Source organism: Siphateles boraxobius, unplaced genomic scaffold (genome assembly GCF_051911475.1).
Source record: "Siphateles boraxobius isolate OS27281-9 unplaced genomic scaffold, OSU_SipBor_1 22, whole genome shotgun sequence".
Taxonomy (NCBI): domain Eukaryota; kingdom Metazoa; phylum Chordata; class Actinopteri; order Cypriniformes; family Leuciscidae; genus Siphateles; species Siphateles boraxobius.
In genome coordinates, this window is record NW_027508833.1 from 94,315 (window position 1) to 113,363 (window position 19,049).

The 19,049-nt window shown below is 37.6% G+C and overlaps 2 protein-coding genes across 2 annotated transcripts in view; one reads left to right on the plus strand and one right to left on the minus strand.

Annotated features, from left to right (window-relative positions):
• The window catches only part of LOC143746450 (pleckstrin homology domain-containing family G member 3-like), a 56,640-nt gene extending 38,497 nt beyond the window's left edge, over positions 1-18,143 (minus strand). The window contains exons 1-2 of the mRNA XM_077238243.1: positions 17,995-18,143; positions 6,811-6,871 (exon numbers count right to left, since the gene is read on the minus strand). Coding sequence (XP_077094358.1) covers positions 6,811-6,859 — 49 coding nt within the window. The 5' untranslated portion in view covers positions 6,860-6,871; positions 17,995-18,143. The remainder of the gene's footprint in view (positions 1-6,810; positions 6,872-17,994) is intronic.
• The window catches only part of ppp1r14d (protein phosphatase 1 regulatory inhibitor subunit 14D), a 166,436-nt gene that overhangs the window by 90,521 nt on the left and 56,866 nt on the right, over positions 1-19,049 (plus strand). The gene's annotated exons all lie outside the window — the stretch shown is intronic.

Sequence of the window (19,049 nt, forward strand, 5' to 3'; positions counted from 1 at the left end):
CACCATCATATTCAGTGCTGTAAGTAACTTGAGTTACGTAATCAGATTACTTTTTCAAGTAACTAGTAAAGTAACGCATTACTTTTAAAATTTACAACAAAATATCTGAGTTACTTTTTCAAATAAGTAACGCAAGTTACTTTGTTTTTACCATTTATTGACTGACAGCACTCGTCCTCATGTTGAGACAAATCGAAGTGCAGAGGCGTTGTGTGTGTGTGAGTGTGTGTGAACATGATGGTTAATGTAGTTCTAGATGTGCATTTACTCATCTAACTTGCACAAAAAAAGATAAAAAATTCCTCAAAATGAATAAAATCAGTGAAATGCAGAATCAGAATATGCAAAACTAAATATGTTAAATAAAACAAATTTTTATGCATTTAATCTCACTTTGTTGTCCAATGTACTTGCTTCTGACCTTCGACGATTCAGTTAAATCATAAGCAAAAATTATTATAGATTTTTTAGTTTTTCAGGGTTAAGTAGCCCGTGTTACACTTTCTTCTCCTGCATCTATTCCTCCGTTCTCCAGAATAACAGCAGAAGTGAAGGGTTTGTTTGAGCCAAGTCAAGTCACCTTTATTTATATAGCGCTTTTTACAATACAGATTGTTTCAAAGCAGCTTTACAGAGATAACAGGAAAATAATGTTGTAAATAATATTGTTAAATATAAAATTAAATGTTTGAGCTGTTCTTTTGGTGTGAAAGGGTCTTTACATTTACATAACTTTTTTTGTTATAAAAAAAACAAGCCCATCAGCCCAGGTGAAAAAAGTAACTCAAAAGTAACGTAAAGCATTACTTCTCTAAAAAAGTAACGTAATTAGTTACTTTTTAAGGGAGTAATGCACTATTGTAATGCATTAGTAACTTTCCCCAACAAGATGAAGTGTCGTGGCTCAAATTCTCCGGCGGCCTGTAGTCAGTGTTTCTCTATAGAAACAGTCGGAGGCAATAAAGCCGATTAACCCCGAATAATCACACAAACGTCCTCTAAGTGCCTCCGCTGAGTCCCATTGAAGAAGCCCAATTCTTCTGAAAACACCAGCCATCTGTGCGCCGGGACTCAATGCTGAGAGTTTAACACAGAAAGAGCCTGATGTGTGGAGGGAAGAGCACACACTACGCATGTTCCTGGGATATCAGCGGTTTATAAAGCACATATTAATGCCTTATTCTGTCTGGGGAAAAAGCACACCGTCATATTTACTTCATCCATCCAATACCTAAACTTAACAACTACCTTAATATTAGTGGGAATTGGACCCTAAACTAAAGTGTGACCGAATTCTGATATACCTGAATAACAAATGTCCCCAGACAGAAGATAAATCTGGAAAAACATTTGACCAAAAAAAAAATCCTAAAATGATAAGGCCTACTAATGGGATTTTTTAAAATGTATATTATACAAATCCTAATGAGAGGATCCTACAAACTAAACTAAACTACACTAAACTAAACTACACTAAACTAAACTAAACTAAACTAAACTAAACTAAACTAAACTAAACTAAACTAAACTGGCCCATATAAAACAGTAGTGTGTTGATTTACCACTTGAAATGTCTGAAGGTTCAAGTGAGGGTCGTAGTTTGTGTTCGTCTATTGTAATTAAAATGAGCTTAATTTAAGAACAATTGAAGTCAATGGGAAGTCAGTGTGTGTGTGTGTGTGTCTTTCTCTGTGTGTGTGAGACAGAGAGTGTGTGTCTTTCTCTGTGTGTGTGTGTGTTAGTGAGTGATTGAGTGTGTGTTTGTGTGAGAGAGACGGTGTGTATATGTGTTTGTGTATGTGTCTCTCTGCATGTGTGAGTGTGTGTGTGTGTGTGTGTGAGTGAGTGATTGAGTGTGTGAGTGTGTGTGTGTGTGTGTTTGTGTATGTGTGAGAGAGTGTGTGTGTGAGCGTGCGTGTGTGATTGTCTGTCAATGTGTTTGTGTGTGTGTCTCTGCTTGTGTGAGTCTCTGCGTGTGTGTGTGTTTGTTTGTGTGAGTCTGTCAATGTGTTTTTGTGTGTGTGTGTGTGTCTCTGCGTGTATGTGTGCGGGCGCGTGCGGGAGTGAGTATGTCTGTCAATGTGTGTGTGTTTGTGTGAGAGAGTGGGTGTGTGTGTGTGTCTCAGTGTGAGTGTGTGTCTCAGTGTGAATGTGTCTCTCTCTGCGTGTGTGTGCGCGAGTGAGTGAGTGATTGAGTGTGTGTGTTTGTGTGTGAGAGAGAGTGTGTGTGTGTGTGTGTGTGTTTGTGTATGTGTGAGAGAGTGTGTGTGTGAGCGTGCGTGTGTGATTGTCTGTCAATGTGTTTGTTTGTGTGTGTGTCTCTGCTTGTGTGAGTCTCTGCGTGTGTGTTTGTTTGTGTGAGTCTGTCAATGTGTTTTTGTGTGTGTGTGTCTCTGCGTGTATGTGTGCGGGCGCGTGCGGGAGTGAGTATGTCTGTCAATGTGTTTGTGTGTGTGTGTGTGTTTGTGAGAGTGAGTATGTTTGTCAATCTGTTTGTGTGTGTGTGTTTGTGTGTGTGTGTGTGTGTGTGTGTCAGCAGTGGGATCCGTGTAGACATTTCCCGTTACTTTATAAGCCTAATCCCAGTTCTCCTGAGGCGACTGCACTGATTCTCCACTTATCCGAGAACAGCGAGTAACGAATCTCCATGACGACTGCGAACGCCTCATTAAACTAATGCTCACATCGAGGAGAGCCTCTTTTCCCCGACACACATTATCAATTACTCTAACGGCAGGATTCCCACAAAAGACATGAAACCGCGAGAACAGAAAGTTGAGGATGAATCATTCTGGACAAGCTTTGAAAAAAACGACACCATTGTGAAAAGCAATAAAAACCATTTGCAGAGGAAATAATGAGTTTTTTATACAGGGGGTAAAAATTTGCAACTAAATAAAAACACAGTAAATTCCCTGAGCTTGCCATTAGGGTGGCTGCATTCAGGCGTGGATGACACTTTTCTTTTTTTGTCTGCGGGTGAATTGCAACGTGCAACAAAACACAGATCACACACACACACACACACACACACACACACACACACACACACACACACACACACACACACACACACACACACACACACACACACACACACACACACACACACACACACACACACACGGTGACTTCTGCATGAGCTTTCTACAGAAATGTAGTTATTTTCTAGTTTTTCTCACTGTTTCAGTGCCTGTCTGCATGAAACACACACACACACACACACACACACGAATTCCTCACGGGTCATTTTCATTTGGATAAGATCTACTCTGGAACGGTTCCTCAAACCCACTCACCAAAATACGCAGCAAATGCCGTCAATGAAGCATAAATGAAAAACAAAAGCCAGACAAACCAAGGCAAAGGTGATAAAATATAATTCATACATGCACACACCCATAGATAAACATATATACACATAAGCATACATCCACACACACGCGTAAATACAAACATATACACACACACACACGCACAAAGAAATACATACACGTATACATGTGTAAATGCATGCATATACACACACATAGACACACACGCATACATACGCGTACAAACAAATGCACACACACGCATATATAAAAGTCTCTTGATTTTGATTGATTGACAGGTGTCATTTAACGTCTATACATTTATTGTGTTTAACTTACCAGGACACATGAAATGCTTCAGGTCAAAATGAGCAAACTCGACTAATGACACACACTTCTCCGTCACGTATTGCCTTCAGAACATCCCAAGTTGTTCGTTCAGTTCCCACTTATCCATGTGCCAAAACACACACACACACACACACACATGGCTGCATTCAGGCGTGGATGACACTTTTCTTTTTTTGTCTGCGGGTGAATTGCAACGTGCAACAAAACACAGATCACACACACACACACACACACACACACACACACACACACACACACACACACACACACACTCTGAAACTTCCAAAATTGGCCATGAAAGGTTCCCATGATCCGCTGCTGGAGGACACCATTAGTTTAGGGAGTTTTGCATTAAGGCCAGGAGACGAGCGGCTCATCCGTGTTGAGATGAGGAGGAGAGGCACCAGCCCGGCACACAAGTGTGTGTGAGAGTCTTTTGCAGCTTTGTGAACCAAAATCAAGTTTCTCCATTACTCAACATTTCCACACCAGAGCCGTCGAATCACATTAACAGGACCTGCTTCACACACATTCCTGCACTTGCTTTGGCAGAGCGGAGGAGAATCAGCAGCCAACCGTGAGCTCACTACACACACACACACCTACTTCAGCATACACACACTGGGCTGCAGAAACACACAAATGAGACGCCCTCTTGCATTAAAGTCATCATGCACGCACACGCACGCACGCAAACACACACACACACACACACACACACTAGTATACACACACGGAGCTGCAAAAACACACAAATGAGACGCCCTCTTGCATTAAAGTCACCATACACACACACACAGACACTTCAGCATACACACACTGGGCTGCAGAAACACACAAATGAGACGCCCTCTTGCATTAAAGTCATCATGCACACACACACAGACACACACACAGACACACCTACACACAGACAAACACAGAAACACACACACAGACACACACACAGACACACACACCGACACACACACAGACACACAGACAAACACAGAAACACACACACACACAGACACACCTACACACAGACAAACACAGAAACACACACACAGACACACACACTGAACGCTGAGCTGCAGAAATACACAAATGAGACGCCCTCTTGCATTAAAGTCATCATGCACACACACACAGACACACACACAGACACACCTACACACAGACAAACACAGAAACACACACACAGACACACACACAGACACACACACAGACACACCTACACACAGACAAACACAGAAACACACACACAGACACACACACAGACACACCTACACACAGACAAACACAGAAACACACACACAGACACACACACTGAACGCTGAGCTGCAGAAATACACAAATGAGACGCCCTCTTGCATTAAAGTCATCATGCACACACAGACACACAAACAGAAAAAACACACACACACACACACCCCAGTAAACGCTGAACGCTGAGCTGCAGAAACACACACATGCACACACTCTCTCGCATTAAAGTCACCATGCACACACACACACGCACGCACACTCTCTCGCATTAAAGTCACCATGCACACACAGACACACAAACAGAAAAAACACACACACACACACACACACACCCCAGTAAACAAACGCTGAACGCTGAGCTGCAGAAACACACACATGCACACACTCTCTCGCATTAAAGTCATCATGCACACACAGACACACAAACAGAAAAAACACACACACACACACACCCCAAGAAACAAACGCTGAACGCTGAGCTGCAGAAACACACACACGCACGCACACTCTCTCGCATTAAAGTCACCATGCACACACACACACGCACGCACACTCTCTCGCATTAAAGTCACCATGCACACACACACATGCACACACTCTCTCGCATTAAAGTCACCATGAAATCAAAATTGAACATGAATATTGCAATGTTTCCTCTAAATGATTTTCCTGGTAATCCAGAATAACTTCCTCTTCCAGCATCTCTTCTGTTCCCTGATGATGTGGGCGGGACTATAACCTGTCACTCACAAGAGATCAGCCAATAGCAAACCACAACTGTCCAATCAGCCAATCATTCCCCACACACACAATCAAGCCCCGCCCACATTTGTTCTAGTTCCAGAAGCGTTTCACTCGGATAGACGGCACAATAGAGAAGAAGAGCGCAACTCCCATTTCATCTAGACTTTTAAAAAATACCACTCGCAATGATTTAAATTTAAGTCATAATTGGGCTTTTCCAAGTAAATTAAAAGAGCCAGTGTGTGAGCGAATCTGCAAGTATGATTCACTGTCTAACAACAACCACTAAAATCTTAAAATCTACTTAAAAAAACAATGGTTACAAGAATTGTCAGGTTGTTTTGCTTTGGAGAAACTCACATATATTGTTAAAGGAAAATCTGGAAAGTTTTTCAAAGTATGGAAGCCCTTTATAGAATTTTTGAAGGAAGCTGAACCAAATAGTTTATTTTCGGTGTAACCAGGAATAACATTTACCATGTTATGATATTAATGTACCATTGTCTTGACATTTGTATATAGATGTTGTCTTTTTTTATTTTTTATTTTTCTGTGCTTGTTTTTTTATGTAAATGTTTCTAAAATCAATAAATACAATGTTGAAAAATAAAATCTACTTAAAATCTATGTATATCAATATATATATTTAAAATGTGATTCATGAACTATATTGTCAGACTAGACCAAAACAAAATTCACCAAGGCTGCATTTATTTGATAAAAAATACAGTAAAATTGTGAAATATTATTATGATGTAAATCAGCTGTTTTCTATGTGAATATATAATAAAGTGTAATTTATTCCTGTGATCAAAGCTGAATTTTCAGCATCATTACTCCAGTCTTCAGTGTCACATGATCCTTCAGAAATCACTATAATATGATGATTTGATGCTCAAGAAACATTTATGATTATTATCAATGTTGATTCTTTGATGAAGAGAAAGTTATAAAAGAACAGCATTTATTTTAAACAGAATCTTTTATAACGTTATAAATGCCTGTTACTTTTGATCGATTTAATGTGTCCATGCGGGGGAAAAATTAATAAAATAAAAAAAATCTTACCAACTTTAATCTCTACATTAAAGTGCAGTGAAACTAGTGTGAAACTGGTTTCTGGTCAGTAAAACACAGATTCCCATGTTCTTACCTTCTCCCATCAGGCTGTTGTCGTGAGAGCCGCTGGACTCTTCTCTCATGTCCCTCACACACTGAAACACACACACACACACACACACATCATGAAACCACCTGAACAAACACAAACTTCACTGTACTGACAGACTTTGAGGAGTTACATGTAGTGTAACCACATGACTAGTCATAAATGTGTTCTTCTCATGATCTTTTGATGGAAAGTTTTCAGTTGAAATGATTAAATGGAGATTTGTAGGCAAATTGAGTTGCAAATTTGTCAAGTCAGCTTTAATTCTATAGCGCTTTATAAAGTACAGACTGTCTGAAGCAGCTTCACAGTGATAGAGCAGCACTGAAACACAAGTGTCATCATTAATATGCATCTGTATTGAAATGTACACTACCAGTCAAAAGTTTGGGGTCGGTAAGATTTTTAATGTTTTTTAATAGAAAGTCTCTTCTACTCACCATGGATGCATTTATTTGATTTAAAAATACAAAACCCCCGGAAAAAAAAAACAGTACTACTATGAAATATTATTATAATGTATATTATAATGTCTATGTGAATATATAATAAAGTGTAATTTATTCCTGAGATCAAAGCTGAATTTTCAGCATCATTACTCCAGTCTTCAGTGTCACATGATCCTTCAGAAATCACTATAATATGATGATTTGATGCTCAAGAAACATTTATGATTATTACCAATGTTGAAAACAGTTGTGTAACATTTTTATTTCAGGATTCTTTGACGCATAGAAAGTTCAAAAGAACAGCTAATAGAAAGCCATTTTAAATTGTCATAATATTTCAGAATATTACCGTTTTATTTTTTAATTTTTTAATCAAATAAATGCAGCCTTGGTCAGAAGAGACTTCTTTCAAAAAGATAAAAAAGCGTATCGATCCAAAACTTTTGAGTGGTAGTGTACATTTGCACTTGAACAAAATACAAACCTGAACAAAGATGACACGAGCACTTTAAGATCAACTGAGTAAACCAAAACAAATATTAAAAGCTGTTTGATACGATCTTTAAATTGCCGCAGTGCCTTAGACAAATATTGTGTTAAGGTTGTTTTCTGCTCTGATGTGCCAATGCATTGTAATGAATGTGTGTGAGCGAGACGCCTGCATTCCTGCCCCCGGATTTGCTCTCCGAGTGGAAAAACTCCTGAGTCTTTATCAGTCCCGCGAATGGAAATTCCTGCCATTCCATCAGACAGAGTGAATCAGTGTTTTCTGCTGGATCGTGTGTGTCGTACAGGAGACCCGGACGAACGTCAGCGGACTTTAACACTGAAACCCAACCGAAACTTCAACTTGACCACTTGTTTACCTTTAGCAAAAAAAAAAAAAAAACCTTCCCTGAATCCAACAGGGAAAAAAGTCAAGGCAATAACTCGTGTTTGCAAGGAAACTTTCAGAGAAAACACACACTCAGGGACAGTCTTACATGTATAGGGCCCTATGATGATTTCAATTCATTAGACAATTGAACCATTAAAACGGAATCCAGAAAATTTTTTACTGAAAAAACAAAAACAGAATTTGAGAACATTAAAACAGAATTTGAGAACATTAAAACAGAATTTGGGAAAAAAGAAAACAGATTTCTTAAGACTCTAAAAATTTCATTTTTGTTAAACTTTTAATAATTGAATTGCATGTTTCCTGATTTCCATTAATTAGACATGCTTTTTGATTATTAGATTGATTTTAACCATTAAATGAAAAATAATTTTTTTGGGAAAAATAAAAAACGGAATTTGAGAATTTTTTTTTAAAATAGTGCCCTAATTTTTTTATTTTTGTTGAACTTTTAATAAATTGCTGAATTGTATAAGTTTCATGATTAATTAGACATGGTTTTTGATTATTAAATTTGATTTAACCATTAAAACAAAAAATAAAAACGGAATTTGGGTCGAAAATAAAACGATAAATTAAAATGTTCATACATTTTTATTTAATTGTATGAATTTCATGATTTCAGAAATAATAATTAAAAAGTAATCCAAAAAAGTACAATGGGAGGGAACAGAATTTGGAGAGAAAAAAATGGAACGGAAAAAAATTGGAATTTGAAGAGAAACAACAGAATTAGAGGAAAAATTGCCATATTCTACACCACATCTTCGTTTTACAAGTCAAAAACAGGGTTGAGATATCAAACAGCCTCACTAATCTTGAACTAATTCAATTGTAACGGCGTGAAGAGCTGATTCTCATGAGTCTCTTTAACAAGCGCATCAGGATCAGAGATCAGAGCCACCGAAGTCTTCCAGGATCAACATCCACATTGTTCCTCATGTAATCGCTGCTTCAGTCTCTGAACGGACAGCTGTGCTTCTGAGACGAAGCCAAGATCACAGACGAGACGATTATCCCACCGCAGAATAACAACGGGACTTTCTGCAGAAGAACATCTCACAAGGGGCTTTCACACCGGAGGAACTTTTTCCTAGTTCCCGGATTCTGGCGTGTTCGCACCGCAGGAATAATGTTAGTCCTATGAACTCCTTTTAGAGGAACTAACTGACTCCTACTTCAGAGTTGGTCTAATGGTGCGTTTAAGTCATCTCGTATAGATTGCATTTACGAGTTGAACGCCACCACAATGTCGTTATACCAGTGGGGAGCTCGGGATTTGCTTTAAGCGAGTTATGGGCGTGTCAGTGAGAATAATGGCGGAATACCACAATACTTAAGGTATTCAGTAGGGGTGTAACGATTCATCTACTACATCGATCTGTGCTCGGCAAGTTGGCCTTCCGGACGACATATATCGATCTAACATCGTTTTAAAAGGTAATCAATCGATTGTATCGACACTAGGAAATAACGCATTGGATTTAAGCACGTCAGACTTTATATGGATGTGGACTTTTAATGATAAAGGCGTCAAACCAGGTATTTATTTCAGTCACACTGGTTGAATTTTTCACTGAATCGTATCGTTCTAAATGAACCAATATCGTCCTTGAATCGTATCGACAACCACGAATCGTGATACGAATTGAATCGTTGTTAAAACGAATCGTTACAGCCCTAGGATTTAGCAGTGATATTGTCAGGCTTTTCTATTTACAGCGCAGTAAGCTAATTGACTGCACAGTGTGTGATGGCATTATCTGATGGCGTTTTGACTTAAAATGCTGTATTCTGCTGCCAGGCCAGTAGATGGCGATGAAACACTATATACTGAACACGTAATACGCACGTGCATGACGTCATTGTCTTCAGAGATTCAAGTTTTTGTTGTTTACACGGAGAGCGTTTTCCAAAACGTGCACTTTAAAACCCGTTTTAAAAACGTTGCGTTTTCAGGCACCAAAAACGCCGTTGTCGTGTAAATTACCGGCTAAAACGCATACAAAGTTTTAGGTTTTTATTTGAAAACGGTGTCATTTTTCATTTCATTTTTATTAATGAAAACACTCTCCAAAAGTGGATAAATTTGAAAACGCTGTTTTCGCGTTGTATGGTGGACTGTGAAAACTGAGGTATTTAAAAACGATGACGCAAGTTTAGTCATGTGACTCATATGGTACCAATAGATATTCATGTTTATACCGGTATTGTGCCTGTTATGTGCTGTTCACTTTCACGCTGTTGCCAAAATATGTTCACACACTCTTCATATCGCAGTCCTGCAGAGATGACAGAAAATTCACTCGCATTTGCCGTCCTGCGGTTAAACATGAGAGCAGTTGCGTTTTAGACCAAACATATAATAGTGAATGAGTGCGTCCTGGACGCATCAGTGAATGCTGAGATATTTTGCTAAATAGAATGATCCCGTCAGCAGAATTGCGTGATAACTTTATTATATATTTGTATCATCTCAGTGAGGTTTTACGCATCGCATTGTGCGCGCAGTAAGGTGAATTTAGAGTTTTCAGTCGATTTTCAAACGTTTCTCATCCACACTGAAACGCCTGAAAACGCTAGTGTTGAAGGAGAACGTTTTTAAACGAAAATGCCGTTTTCAAATGTATCCTGATTAATGTAGACGTAGCCAAAGCCTCTGTGTGTGTCACCAATCCCAACATTCAGGGAATGAATGCAGGCCGGCTCTCCTCTATTTTGCATTTCAAGCAGATGAAGTGTGCTGACATGTAAATGTCCATTTGTTTCAGGAAGCGAGGCAAAGTCCATCTGGACAGCTTTTGTTCCCACAGCTGATAAAACGTGCTCACAGGAATCTGACCCTCACATACAGGTCTGGGATTTGTCCTCTAACTGAAGACAGATGCATCCGTATAACATGGATATTTAGCAGTTTTATCCATTTCTTTTCTACAGCTGATCAAAAATAATGATTTATAAAATCCGTTCAGAGCAAGGGGGGTGTACACTTTTGCATTTAGCATACTGAGCTTAGACTACACTAAACCAAGTGAATCTAAACATTGAAAATCAACTCTAGGCTGTAATTTGTTACAAAATAACAATGCAACACCCAAAGAGTATTTTGCAATGTATTGCAAAATATCCTGTGAGAAAACTGAGATAGAGCTGCATTTATCACATGTGATCTCAAGAGAAAATCAGACGCTAACGGTTGAAAATGAAGGGTTTCACTGCATTCCTGGGAAATTGAGGAGAATTAAATGAAATCTTTGATGAGAGGGTGGGAAAAAATTGAAATAAAAACATAATTCTTCAATGTTTTTCTAAAACATACTCAAAAAATATAACTGGGTTTGCATTCATTAAAAGACATGAATGACTTTTGATGAGACTTTTGCTTGCTTCTCAGATGTTTCTCCTGAGAAAAAGATCCCTGATCTTTTTACAACAGAAAGATCCCTGTTTACAACAGCATGTTTCCATTCACCTATTATATGCGCATTTTGGGATATTGAATTAAAATAAAAACGCTGAATAGCAACGATCAGATGATAAATGATAAGAAGACATGTGCATAAACTACAATAAAGGAAACACATTTACAGAATAAATCCCTTAAACCTCAGGTGACTTTGCCTCAGAGGCTGTGATTGGTTAGCAGGACTAACCAGTGGACCAATGGCATCGCAACATCTCAAATGTGGGTTTGTTGGCTCTGAAACGCCCGAGTCAAACTCTGTGATCAGAATGATTTTGTTTAATTCCCTCCAGAAGCGTCTCACACACACGAGTGTGTTCTCAAACACCAGCATCCGAACACAAGAGAACATGACAGCGTTTATTGCGTTTCATGAGACAAACACATTTATCATGGAGGGAAAAACAGCCAGATTGCAGAAACTTAGTTTTCTTACTGAAATTTGGTGCCAATTTCAAAGGAAGTGATTATGTTGTTCTCTTGAACACATGAGATGGAAACACTGCTTTATTCGCAAACGTTTTATGCGATAGTCCAAGTTAAATTCGCAACTTTGGATGGAACAAAGCTGATGCCTGTGCTCAGATTTGAAAGTTTGCAATCAAAAGTCATCAAACATTTTCATAAAATTTTACTGTATGACATTTCCCCTGAGGAAAATTAGGGAAAACAAAGATAGTAAGATGTCATAAGCAACAAAATCTGCAGAAAACAAACAAAACTTGACATTTGAAGCCATGCATAGTTTTGTGAAACTATTCTAGACTATCTGCTTTAGAAACCATGCATTCACATAAACGTACGAGACAGTGACAGTTTCCAGACTCGAAACAGACCGTACGCTCTTTCATTATCACTGTGTATTTATTCTTGGGCCACGAATAAAAGCCTGTCAGCCGTACAGAAAAGCCTCCCTATCAACTTCCCCCCGCTTTCTCACACACTACTAAAACACAAGGCGACAATTACTTCCTCAATTAAAACACTTCCGAAAGGCATGCACTCCCTAAAAATACTCTCCTCTCTCCCGTCGCTGACCCCGCGACCCCACACCGTCTGTGGACCAATCCCTCGGGACGCCTGGATTACTACAGACCGGCTGAGGGAACGACGGGAGTCACAGGAAAACATCAACACGCTTAATTGGCATGTAGGGGAACTTACTGGAGACACAGTTTCATTATTGCAGCTGTTTATCTTGGCTGACCTCGCTTATAGTCTCACCCTTACTGACAATGTTACAGCGAGTAAAAAATGGTTGTGCAAGATTTTTGGGTAACACTTTATTTTAAGGTGTCATTGTTACAGTTTAATTATATATTTAAGTACTGAGTAATATTAAGTAACTAAATGTACTTACTATAGGTTTAGGGTAGGATTAGGATTTGGTTGAGTGTTAGTTGCATGTAATTATGCATAATTTACTGTTATTACTATGGTTAGTACATTTAAAATATATAACAAGGACACTGTAAAATAAAGTGTTACCGATTTTTGTTTGTGCACCAATTGAAATGCATGCATACGAATATTTGGCATTAATTGTTATTAATCTAGGGATGCATTATATATCGGCCGCCATATCGGTTTCAGCCGATATATGTTGTTTTATAATGTTATCGTTATCGGCCCGATACGAACATTTAGCCGATATATATGTATTATTTCCTTCAGCTGAGACACTTCAGATGCGAACTGTTTAACATGATGGTTTTGAATTGCTTGAAATATGATTGAATATCACTTCTAAATGTGCAGCGCTAGTCTGTCATATAGTCCCTAAGCTACATAAAATTATAATCAGAACATCATAATTGTATGTTTGGCACATGCATTGCAATGGTGAGACTTTTGTTTTTGTAATCAGGATCTCAAAAATTATATAAAAATTTGGATTTATATTTATCGGCCTACATATTTGTTATCGGCTTTCAAATATAAAGAATTAGCCTATCGGTTATCAGGATCGCCCAAAATGTTCATATCGGTGTATCCCTAAAATACTCCATCTATTCATTTAAAATAATACAGACAATTGTGAAAATGTAAAGAAAAATGGGGAATTACAATATGCATTAATATTATTATTTTTAAATGTGCAAATTAGCAACATTTTACTTGCTTTGTGATAATTAGCCAATGCCAATAAATTCAAATAGTAGGAACTTTTTTGCATGCAAACGTTTTATAAATCGTTCATAGGAACACTCTGGAAACTGCCGTACGTTCAGATCTTTTATTTTTATTTAATTTGATATTTTTCCAGAAAATGTAACCGTACAGATTTTCTAAAGAGTTCAGGAGTTTCTAAAAATCTTCAGCCTGGCAGGAGTTTTCTAAAAAGTTTCAGTGACCGGATACTGCGTTTGCGTGTGGACGAACACGGTTTTGAAAATACCCGTGTTCGTGTGGACAGGGCCTTACGCAAGTAAAAGTTGCATGTCATTTGAATATAGCACCATGCCTTTTAATCAGCCAATATTTGGCAATTTTGTTGGATGCAGTACCCAAAATGCAATGCACTAGACTTGAGACCAGGTGAAATAAACTACAATTGTTCTTGACTCGTTATTAGATCAGACTGCTAAGTGTCGTGATTTTTCGTATTCGTATTCCAGCACTGAAGAACGCAAGCACAAATCATGGTCATCTTTCCCAGAATCCCGTAAAATTCCTTGTCTTTATGAGCTCATAAATGATGTGTAGAGATGGTGGGATAAGATATCTTCCCATTCGAACACCCACAAGCTCTATAAATAAACCGTACACACACACACACGCTCGTGGACCTGCGCCAGCCGCCTGTAACTGGTCAATGATTATTTCCTGAAGAAAAGCAGAAACACATTTCATGCAGATTCTCTCTTGAAATGCACCTCGCACAAACACAATCCACTCGCGATATCTCTTTAAAACCGATCTTGAGCTGCTCATGTCAGCCGGAGGCTCTGGACTCTTGGTCAATTATTTTGCTTATTTATCTTGGGATCGCTCTAAATTCATAGTTTAAAATAGTCATTTTCCACATACTTTATAAACTTGTCTATATTAATGCTATTTTTAAGATTCCCAATTTTGTTTTGATTTCTCCTACAATGGTTTTACATGCATCCAAGGTCAAAAACACTCAAATTTTCTCATAATATCCCCTGCAGCATCAGCTCTTTTCTCACAGTGTCTGAAACGCTTCGATCAAGGATTCAGTTTCTCTAAGCTCCGCCTCTCAGAGCTGCTCTGCTCTGATTGGTCAGATGGCCCAGTCTGCTGTGATTGGTCGACCACTTAAAAGAACGACCATTAGCATATCTGAATTACAACAGAAAAGTACCAAAGCACACCATGGTAGCACTATTTTCTCAGACATGGTACAACTATGAACTATGGTATTCCAATTGATTTTGATCTTTTTTTTTCTGGTGAAAGAAATAAAGCCAGAATATTAAATGTCACAGATGTATAGCCTATTTACTGAGTAATCCACTGTTTTGTCGAGAGGATTAAAATGACAATTTTCACCTGAGATTTGGAGCCAAATTCCAGGGGGGTAAAAATGACTTTAGAAAGATGGCAGCATCACTATTTTATTTCTACACAGAGATTAGTAGGTCTATTAATGAAATCTGTTGACTTTATCAATCTTTGTTTCATTATTTGCCAACGGTGACAGTTCAAAAATGGGGGGAAAAGCACTACTTGTGTTTTTAACCCAAGTTTAAATGCCTGTAATACCAGAAGTATTAAAGATACCTCAATATCTTTTAAGATTCTGGTTCTTAAATAACTTTTCTTTTGGGTTCTTCATTTTAAAGGTCCTTAATAGTTCTATCCCAGAGATACGGAGATCTTAATGCGACTCCATGAGTAAATTGGTCGATTGAACATTTTTAGAGGTTGAAAACCAAATGTGGGTCACTTTACATACAGATGATGCTTTTTTTCTTTTTGTTGTTCAAAAATATCTGAACAACATACAATGTTGAAAGGAGAAATGTATCTTGTTTTTTTTTTTATATCAACACAATTGCATAGAATATCCCTGTCTGAGAGCCATAAATATGTTTTTTCCCCCCAAAGTTTGCTTGCCTGTAGCCTAACTCGAAAGGTATTAAACATTTTAATATCCTTCTAAATTCTCATTCTTAATAAACTTTTCATTTAAAATCTTCATTTTTAAAGCCCTATACGGTTCAATCCCAGAGATATTGGCATGTCAATGCGGTAACATGTAGATACGAAACTGCGTATTTGCACTCTTGGTTGCTTCATGAACTAAATCCCTTCTTCCAAATATCCCTAAAACTGATTCAAATATAGATTCTAATGAATACAGTGCAAGTTAATGTGCATCAACTTGACAATTTTTAGTGTATTTTTGGCACTCAGAGAGGTAGCTTATGTTGAATACAATTGATTTGATAGAGGAAAAGATTGAACATTATTCTTCAGACATTCCCGTGTAAAAGCAATAAGTATTAGCTGTGTGCAAAGTGACCCACATTTGGTTTTTTAACATTGAAAATGGGTGAAATTCAACAAATTGAACATGGGGAGAACATTGAGATCCCCATATCTATGGGACTGAATCATATGGGCCTTAAAAATATATGGTTCGTAATATATTGTATATATATTGAATTTCACGCCTGGAGCTCTGCCACAATATGAAGACAAAGAGCTTCTTCTTGAAGATCCATAAATCTCTCGGTTCAGCGTTCAGCTGTTAAACTTCTACTTGGACAAATAACCCCACTAACGCTGTTCCCTTGGGGACTTTTAACCCAGACAAGGTCAAAGTAAAACCCTGACCCCGTCTAAAAACAGTGTGAGCTTTGCTGCGCTGGGAAACTGAATGAATGATCAATGAGAGTAAATGGTAGAGACAACTAAGTTGCACACCAAATAAACTCTCAGGTGAAGCTGACTGGTAGCCTAAGTTTTTAAATGATGAAAACAAGAACTGACTTATTGATTCACTAACAAACCTGACATCACAATTTGTGCGCACTTTTTACTCTACAAAAGCACAACATAAAAGATTTAACAGCAGAGCAGAACTACAAAACTTCTATGGGACGTTAAAGCATCCATAAACACAAATAAGCAAACTAAGACCAACACAAGCATAATTTAGGTATAATATAAAACATATATAAGATGCACAAACATTTCACTAAATCAACACCTTTTCATTTGTTAATCAAAGCGCTGGAAGTCCAAACCTGATCAAAGTTCAGGTTCTGTAGACAAATATTCTCTTTATCAGAGACACTTTTAATGCAAGACCTTGAGCGTAATGAAACAGAAACCACTGATGAACGCACAATATTATAGTTCATATCTGCGTTTATGTGGTTTTAATGCAAGAAAATCCTTTCCCTAATTTGGTGTTCCGGGTCAAAAATAACCCAAATTTTAAATTGCTTGTAAATCTCTCATTATGCTATATTACCACCAAATATTATTTTCTTTCAATCAGCACAAGTTTGATGTTTTTTCTAGGATCTGATTGATCGTAGGTCTCACTGACCTGAGCTCATGCACCACCTGTGCTGATTAGAAGATTAAACGATTGAATCCAATATTTGGTGGTAATATAGCATAATGAGAGACTTGCAAGCAATTTAAAATCCATCTATAACCAAGCATCTACATCTTTTTGGGAAGTTGTAATACCTGTGTGAACAAGTCAGTAAGCTTTAGTCCAATGTGATACTGATAACATTAATTAGCTAACGTTAGCATTTGAGTGAAAAAGAAAGCCTCTACGGGTCAGAACATAACGGGGGTTAAAATAAAGGTTACAGAGAGGATTTTACAAAAACCCAGAAACTTAAAACAGCATTTTCATCTCCAATCAAACATACAGAAACTACAACAGAAACTGGTCCTTGATACTGAACAAATTAAAGAACCTTGATTAATCGTAACCTTGTAATGATTAAATCAGCAAAGCAAAGAAACAAGTAGAAAAATAAATAATTACTAATTTAACCAAGGTGTATTTCATCAGATTATCCTTCAGTCTATATCTCCATCTTGATCTCATTAACTAAAAGTAACTTAATTGAACAAACGAGCATCTAGCACTTTTTACCTAAGACGTAACGTTAAATGTAATTAAAAACACGCGTCTAACGTAACTGTTAAGTTACGAACTTCCATCATGATATTTTCCCCAAAACAAGACCCGAGGGCAACAAAAACACTAAAAACACAAAAAGAGCTCCTCAAATTCACACATACTGCCTCTAAAAACTAAGAAAACAATTATAAACCGCTTTAGCTAACGTTAGTTTTGCAGAACTCTGCGCGCGTCCTCGCATCATAAACAATCTTTAAATGAAGGAAAAAACACTTACCGACTGAGTTCCTAGTTATTAAAGACGTTTTCAGTTCATTCGCACCTCGCAGACATTTATGTATGTATTATTCTCACAGGCTGCAGGTCTGAGAGACTCAATATGGTCATTTCATGTGCAGCACTGACTGACTGACTTCAGCTCACTCTGAACTCAAAACCGCAGACACAGAGGAATGATGTGAGTTGGGCGTGGCTTAGCGACAGAAAGTTGGTTAGAATCAGTCTAAATAAATAAAAATCCATTTAGAAATGTTCATCTTGTTGCTGTAACTCATTATCTATGAATACTTTCAGTGTTATTATTCAGCTGAAATTTATTATTCAGGCTACTAAAGAAGCAAGAGCGCTTAACGGTCCATTACTTTTCATAGCGTTGTCGTGATGGACCAATCACATTCAATGACGATGACTAAAGGATTATTATCGGTGCTTGTTACTTTTCTCAGCGGTGTCAGGATGGACCAATCATATTCGATGATGACTACTAGACAATTTTTTTTATAGATTTGTACTTCAGGTACTTATACTAAATGTAACTTAATTAAACAATTATATTCTAAGAATATTAAGACAATAAAATAAAGCGTAACTAAAATAAAATAAAAACTAACTTAACTAAAATGTATCAGTACTGGCATGCGCCCCAAGTCTACATATTGTCAAATATTTTACTAGCCATATATTTCCCTCAAAACAAAGCACGAGGAGAGCATGAACAATTAAAATGGATTTGAAATTCCGCCAATGCCGTTTTTACAAATAAGAAAAGGTTTTATGAGTGACGTGTTATGTTTTAGTTTTCTCAGCGCTGCATGAGGATGGACTAATCACAGCAGACTGCGAATACTGAATATTTATATTCTATATTTATATCAAAGAACATATATTGGCTTCTATACTCTTTGTTTATATTAATTTTAGAGATTGCTGTGGCGGATTACGGTTTGCATATCAGGTATGATATAAGAAGTTCTGCAAACAAAGAAACTAACAAAAATGCCGTTTTAGAACATATTTTTCAAAACGGAAGGAAAATGTTCTTCGCCCCAGAAC